Raw genomic sequence first — 7,500 nt, 5'->3', positions numbered from 1 at the left:
ATTCTGCTTTCTCTTCCCCCCACGCCACCCTCCTCTCCTCTCCTCTCCTCTCCTCATCTATTCTCCTCTCTCTTCTTTCCACGCCACCCTCCTCTCCTCTCTCCATCTATTCTCCTCTCTCTTCCCCCCACGCCACCCTCCTCTCCTCTCCTTGTCTATTCTGCTTTCTCCTTCCTGTCCGGCCCTTCCGCAGGTCGGCAGGTTCGATCGAGCGACCATAAGTCTTCCAGAGCCTCCTCCAAGTCCCATCCCGCCCCTGCCGCCACCACCGCCACTGACTGCTGTCCTGCTGCTGCTGCTGCTGCTGTGGATGGCTCCAGAACTGCCACCACCACCGGGGGCGCCGGCGAGCCCAAGCCATCCAAGCCCTCCACAGAGCACTACAGCGGCGGTAGTGGCAGCAGCTCCCCCCCAGGGAAGGAGAGCAGCACTGCCCCCCTTCGCAGCCCCTCTGAACCCCCCCAGAGGCAGGCGGAGGGCAAGCAGGCTGCCACCTCCCCCACCTCACCAACCTCCGCCACGTCCGCTACCACCCCGACCTCTGCCACCACCACCACCTCCGCTACCTCCCCCACCCCTATCGTACCCGCCGTACACAGCAACGGAGATCAGGCCTCCAGAGCTGACAGCCATTCATCCACCAGGTATTAATTGGGTCCATTTTTGTTTGTTTTTTTCTCCTTCATTGTTGCGCATCAAATACATCAGTGAATGAGTGATCTGTTGAATGAATGAATGAATGAATGAATGAATGAATGAATGAATGAATGAATGAATGAATGACACTCATTAAATATTTTATCTACTCACTTATTATTTCTAGTTTCCTAGAAATAATACCTATTACTCACTTACTCATACACCACTTTCCCCCAGGTCGCTGGTGGAGAAGCCCCTGGGCCGGGGCCTGAGTGGTGGGAAGAACCCTCTAAGCGAGTCCCAGGTCCGGCTGCTAGTAGGCCTCCACTACCTGCCCCACGAGTACGGCCCCGCGGCCAAGGGCCTGCTGCAGGACCTCACCTGGCTCAAGGCACACTGCCACTACGTCAGCGCCAACGGACACAAGAAGAAGGCCCTGCCACACAAGGTCAGTCAGTAGAGGTCATTAGAGGTCAATAGAATCATTGTTAGCAGGGGGGACGCTGTGGCGCAGCGCACTAAACCCCCCACATTTGGGCTTGCATGCACATGGGGACCCTGGTTCAAGCGGGGGTCATTTCCAAGCCGTGCCCCATCTCTCTCTCCCAGTCATTTCCTGTCTACTCTCACACTTTCTTGTAATAATAAAGGCTGAAAAGCCCCCAAAAACTTAACTTACTTAATTAATTAAAAAATTAATAATAATCGTCGTTAGCCATTATGCTAACAATCGTAACAAAGGTAAATAATCGGGTCAAGAGAGTTATGATGAGCCTCTGGAATTTTATGCTGCTACCTGATTGGTTGCTAAGCATGGATTACAATCGATTGTCATTCACGGCTTCAAAGTGTAAATTATTTTTTTTTAAAAACATAACACTTCTAAGCGAGGTGACGTTAAAGGGACACTGTGCAGGAAATGGTCAAAAAAGGTACTGCAACTATGGTGCTCATTGAAATTGGGCTGCCTATTGCCAAATTTGATCTTTTCATGAAAGTTTACGAAGAAATAAATTAATATTTTCTAGTATGGTCCAAGTACAGTCATTTTTGCAGCTAAAAATGGCGATTTCTGGAAATTCAAAATGGTGGACCATGGAGAAGATCCCCCTTTTCATGTATGAAAAGTGCAATTTTTCCAGTCATACTGAATAATTAGAATTTGATGCTGGTGGTAAGTATTCATGAAAAAGGTAACATTAGTGAATTGGCAGCATGAATTCAGGAAATAAACAAATAAAAATCTCACACAGTGTCCCTTTAAAATCTGAAGTTATTGATTGTGTTTTCAGTGTTACTTAGCTAAGCTAAAGTTTTAGTTGACATGCTAACAATGCTAAAGGGCTGCGGTAAAGCTTCACCTCACCTGGCTCAGGGCCAACTGCCACTGCGTCAGCACTATGGCAACAAGAACAAGGCCTTGCCTCAGAAGGTCAGTCAGAAGGTCACCAGGGGTCGATGAGCCAAGTCACACACACACACACACACACACACACACACACACACACACACACACACACACACACACACACACACACACACACACACACACACACACACACACACACACACACACACTCGCTGTGTCAACACAAATGTTTGTGTCAAGTTTTTCAAAGAAGTTCAAAAAGTGCTTCCTCCGTGTTTCATACTTGTTTTTGGAGAGATGAGAAGGGGTGCAGCAGGCCATACAGTGCAGCAGGGAGGGATGGGATAATTGGGGAAGGGGTATTGACTTTGCTGTCAGGGCAGAGCGTTTCTCCCTCTTGAGGACTGGGCAGATTTAATGGACTCAGGACAGGAGGAGTGAGCAGAGCGAGTGGCTGTTTGGCTTGGCAGGCGACGTGTGATGCATCGTAAGCAATAAATTAAAAAAGCACCACTAGCTAGCACACGGACGAACGAACAGGCCTGCAGGACGCCGCCAAGTCTTCCTGTCTCATGTCATGTCAGGCTAAATCATGTGGAGTTATTAGCCCTGTACGGCGCAGCAGGCTTTCTGACTACCATACTGTTGGTCAGGGCTGGAGTGGTAATCTGGCATACAGGGCATTTTCCCGTGGGCCAACAGTCCTCAGGCCAGGGCCCAATGTCTTTGTGTGTAGAGAGTTACTTGTGCACAATCCCTGGTGCTGAACAAAAAGATTACGTATTTTTTGAAAAAAGGGTTCGCACACTTCTTTGGATTTTTCCTTCTTGAAGTTATTTTTTCATCTTTTTATTTATTCATTCATTGGCAATGACGTTTCGACCTCTCGGTCTTCCTCAGATTCACTAACAAACACAGGCTTGACACATTATCTACCAATTGCCAATGTGTTTGTGTCCCTTAGAGACCAGTCCACAATGTAGATGGGGCGGCCCATCTGTGCATCAGGGCAACTTTTGTTTACATTTCAAAAAAACATTTTTAATTTATTCCCAAAAACATCCAAAAGGTTATGCAACATCAGCAGACAGCTAGCAAACAGCGATACTTTTTGGGAAAATATTTGGAGTAGGCCAATGCTCATTTTTTTAAAAATGTAAACAAAAGTTGCCCCCATTAGAATAGCTCATATCTCGGAAAGGGCTGGGCCAAAAACTGCGGCGTCACCGGGTACTGACAAATCAAGGGTAGCGTGAGCAATACAACAGCACATTGAAATTGGCAGGAGTTGCCCTTTAACATATAGTGGACTGAAGAAATCATAATTGTAGTATGGGGGAGGGGGTGAGGGGCTGATCAATGTCAAAAATGCTCGGGGCGGTTTGTGCTCCCGGGCCGGTTTGTGCTCCCAGTCCAGCCCTTCAACTTGTTGTGATACATGATGTATTGTTTCTCACCGCTGTGAAATATGCTCATTTAACTGTTGTCTCTGTTAGGCACATACCGGTACAAACTCAATTGAAATCACAAGATGACTGAAAATGAATGGAAACGAATCATGTTGAGATCGTGTTACATTGCAGTACATAAAATATTCATTAAGGTCATATGCAAAACCTTCTACAAGATACTAGTGCTGTGCTGTCAGAGTTGAGCCGCATCAGAGTGAATGCTCCTCTGACAGTTGGAAGGCTTAAGGACGGGCTCTCTTTTGAGCCTCACGCAGTTAGCCAATGCAGTTAAGGGCGGGTTATGCTTCCTACTTGTGCCACAGAGTGAGCTTGTCGCAGCCATGATGCAGTTAATTTTGGTTTATGCCCTGTTTTGAAGCATGGTCTGCGCGATGTCATTCCACGCTGAAACTGCCTTCAATACAAAGAGTAAACTAGACGTGTCGGTTGTTTTTTAGCATCACAGACTCGACGAGAATGAAAATGAAACATTAAATCTTTATATCACGTGCATGTTTGATCGCACTGGCAGCCACAGTGGTAGTTTGGAACAAAGAAGTGGCTCATTTGTCGAGGACGAAGCGGAATGTTTCCTCGACCTCGGAACCACTGTTCAACTGTCCAAATAACTTCAGCGTCGTAACTTGCAAGCGCAAGTGTTGTCTTTGGTTCGTGTAAATAAATCAAACAACAAAGCACGGGCAACTTATTTAATGAAGAGCTCACAGTCCGTAGACCGACGAAGGTTAGAACAAGGAAGTAGCTTGTTCTCGACTCGAGGACTGGTCGAGAGGATCAATCAGAGACCTATTTTCGCCCTTTCACGCCGTCGCTCCCTGCGTCGAGACACAATTTCGGGGAGGTGCCCCAGAGTACCTGCGTGATGGGGGGGGCTTCACTCCGTTAACTGCGCGGCTCACTGCATCATGATGCAGTGACGCTGATCTCGAGGCATAAACCACCCTTTACTTTTCTCCATTCTAGGTCTGCGCTATCGGTATCCGTCTTAACAGGAGGGGCAGCGAGATGACTGTTCAAACTGCCTTCTATACAAGGAATAAACTAGACGTGTCTGTTGTTTTGTAGCTACACAGACTCGACGACAAAGAAAATTAAACATTTAATTATTTATGTCACGTGCATTTTTAATCGCACTAGCAGCCACCGCGGTAGTTTGGAACAAAGAAGTGGCTCATTTGTCGAGAATGTCTCACGAAGCGACATGTTTCCTTGGAAACACTGTTAATAACTGTCCCGATATATAACTTCAGCGTCGTAACTTGCAAGCGCACGTGTTGTCTTTGGAACAAGGAAGTAGCCTTTTGTTCTCGAGGACAGAGCAGGCTGCTCGAGAGGACCAATCACAGCAGCTCCTGCTGTTGCTAACTGCGTCGCTTAACTGTGCGCAGTCACATTTTCAGGGGTGCACACCAAGTCACTGAGGCGGGTGGAAATAACTGCATAGCTGTCTGCATCATGACGCAGTGAAGTTGGTTTCGGAGCATAAATTACCCTTTAAGGCCCTGGACATGCTTGCAGCAGGATACACATGCGTGGGCACTTTTCAGGCACGCGTGCACTTTTCGTGCGCAGTAGAGCACCAGACACAATGTACGCATACACTTGCGTTACGGTGCACTATTGACAGAACTGCGAGGGCCGATCCTCCGAATTTCCCTGTTGAGGTCGCGATAGAGTCAAACAATAGTGTAAAATTGGCTATCAGCCCCCAACATGATACCTCCAGTATTGTGCATTTCACTCTGATCGTTCTGAAGCTAAGTATACAAATCTGGCCTAGACTAGAGGATAGGGAGACAGTCTTAAAATCAGAGGGTTGCAGGTTTGAATCCAACCCTTACCTTTCCCATCCAGCCAAGTCACCTAACTCCACATTGCTCCAGGGACTGTAACCAATACCTTGTAAATAACTGTAAGTCGCTTTGGATAACAACGTCAGCTTAGTGTAATGTAACGTAATGTAAATCAGAATGTAAGGCCAGCTGGCCTAAATTGGTCTGTTATGCGGTCCTAATCTGGACTCTTTGATCTCAGGCTACAGAACGGATATGTGACCTGAAAATGAGAAATTAAATGGTGGTGCAACACTTGTGTCTCTAGTGCAGTGCTCAGAATGTTACATCACTCCCTATACAGTGTACTTTGTGGGGCGCGAGTAAGTTACGTTGTTTTGCCTATTATGTAATGCTTAATGCGGGGAGCTAGTGAACACTCTGCATTAGCTTGCTCTGCAGTGGTGTAGTCTATGTTGAACGCAGCTATACGGAGTATACCCACTTCAAATTTTCAGGGATTTCAGTATACGCACTTAAAATTGAATGATTCATTAGAATAGCACAAATATACCCACTTCAAAAAATGCTCAAATATACAGTATACAGTATACCACCATAAAAAAGTAGACTACACCACTGGCTTGCTCTGCTGTGGTGCCTGCGAAGCACAGCACATTTAATTCTGCCGTTCAGAGGTTACACACTTTAATTCTGGGCGTAAATGTTTCATTTAATTCAGATTTTCGTGTGAGGCACTAGCTTGGTGATACATGGACATGTTTTTGTTGATGTTTTTGCCTTTTCTCCCTTCCTGTGTCAGGTGGAGGAGTGGCATGTGTGTCTGGTTCATTTAAATATATATATATATATATATATTAGGGGCTTTTTGTGCCTTTATTTGACAGGAAAGTATGAGAAGCTGACAGGAAGTGAGTGTGAGAGAGAGATGGGGTGCATCCCAATATGTGACCTTGCCTCCTCCACTTGCGCTTGTCTCCTCGCCCCGCCTCCTGGCCCCTCCTCCGTGGAGAAAACGATAAAGTTTCCCAGCTGTCAGCCTAGCCACAACAACTTTTGAGGGACTGTTTTTCATTCACCATAACAATTGCAAACGAGAAAAAGACTCTACAATTGAGCTTTTGCAAGATATTGAAATATAATGCTGTTGTCAGTGATGTCATCATGACGAGAAGCGAGTGGAGGAGGGAAGTGGAGGAGGCAAGGTCCCATATTAAGATGCACTCATGGGGAGGATCTGGAAATGACCTCGGACCGGAATCGAACCCTTGTCCCTGGTGTAGCAGTGCAGTAGCCAGGCTGTGCCCTCCTAGTGACGCAACAGCTTCAGCGTTGCTACCAGTCAGGTCAAGAGTCAATGCAAGTACTTTCTGAGTTCCCGCAAATACGGGAACTCCTCCCACTTTGTTGGGAAGCAAACAATCATTAGCAAACCAAGGGAGGCCGTTTGGGAAATGCTGTTTGGGAAATGTTAATTGTTATGCTCTTGGTCAGACCAAGTCTCGAAGAGATTTGAAAGTCGATGATAATCAGGCTAGCAGTGCAGTGCCCTACCATTGGAGCCACGGCAGGGCCATTGCATGTGCAGTGTAGCGATCAATCATATCTGATCGGGCATTACCTTCTTGATTTTGTTGATGTTTTTGCCTTTTCTCTCTTCCTGGTTCAGGTGGAGGAGTGGCGTGCGCCTGTGGTCTTTTGTAGCGATCAGGATTGCGCATTACCTGATTTATTTCTGAGTGAGCTTTACCTTCTTGTTTTGGCCTCTTCTCTCTTCCTGGTTCAGGTGGAGGAGTGGCGTGCGCGTGCGGTGCAGTTCCTGTCGGCGTGCGACCAGGTTGCGCTGTTACACGAGGGCGTGGTGAACAGCGTGAACAGGGCCGTCCTCTACGACCTCTACCCCTACGTCTGGGACCTGCGCAACACCCTGCTGGTCGCCAAGGCCTTCGTCAGCTGGCTGGGTGAGTGGTGCCAGTGGATAATACAGTATCTTCATTAATTGGTTAATTGGTTAAGTAATTAATTAATTGATTTTTTGATTGATTGATTTTTTTTGATTGCTGGCTGGGTGAGTGGTGCTAGTGGACATACACATAATACAGTATCTTCATTAATTGGTTAATCAATCAATTGATTGGTTGATGGATTGATTGATTAGATTCTCTTTTTTCTGTCGTCCTCTTCTCTTCATCCTCTTCTCTTCATTCTCCTCTTCTCCATCTCTTCC

General features: G+C 46.7%; 1 protein-coding gene across 1 annotated transcript in view; it reads left to right on the top strand.

Annotated features, from left to right (window-relative positions):
* Positions 1-7,500, top strand: part of si:dkey-183c6.8 (protein O-GlcNAcase) — a 37,864-nt gene that overhangs the window by 23,543 nt on the left and 6,821 nt on the right. Inside the window, exons 10-12 of the mRNA XM_063211940.1 lie at positions 321-644; positions 877-1,087; positions 7,060-7,234. Of these exons, the coding sequence (XP_063068010.1) occupies positions 321-644; positions 877-1,087; positions 7,060-7,234 (710 nt within the window). The remainder of the gene's footprint in view (positions 1-320; positions 645-876; positions 1,088-7,059; positions 7,235-7,500) is intronic.

The sequence above is a fragment of the Engraulis encrasicolus genome, chromosome 12 (assembly GCF_034702125.1).
Source record: "Engraulis encrasicolus isolate BLACKSEA-1 chromosome 12, IST_EnEncr_1.0, whole genome shotgun sequence".
In the NCBI taxonomy this organism is placed as follows: Eukaryota; Metazoa; Chordata; class Actinopteri; order Clupeiformes; family Engraulidae; genus Engraulis; species Engraulis encrasicolus.
Note: the sequence above shows the minus strand (reverse complement) of the source record. Positions and strands in the feature narration are given on the sequence as shown.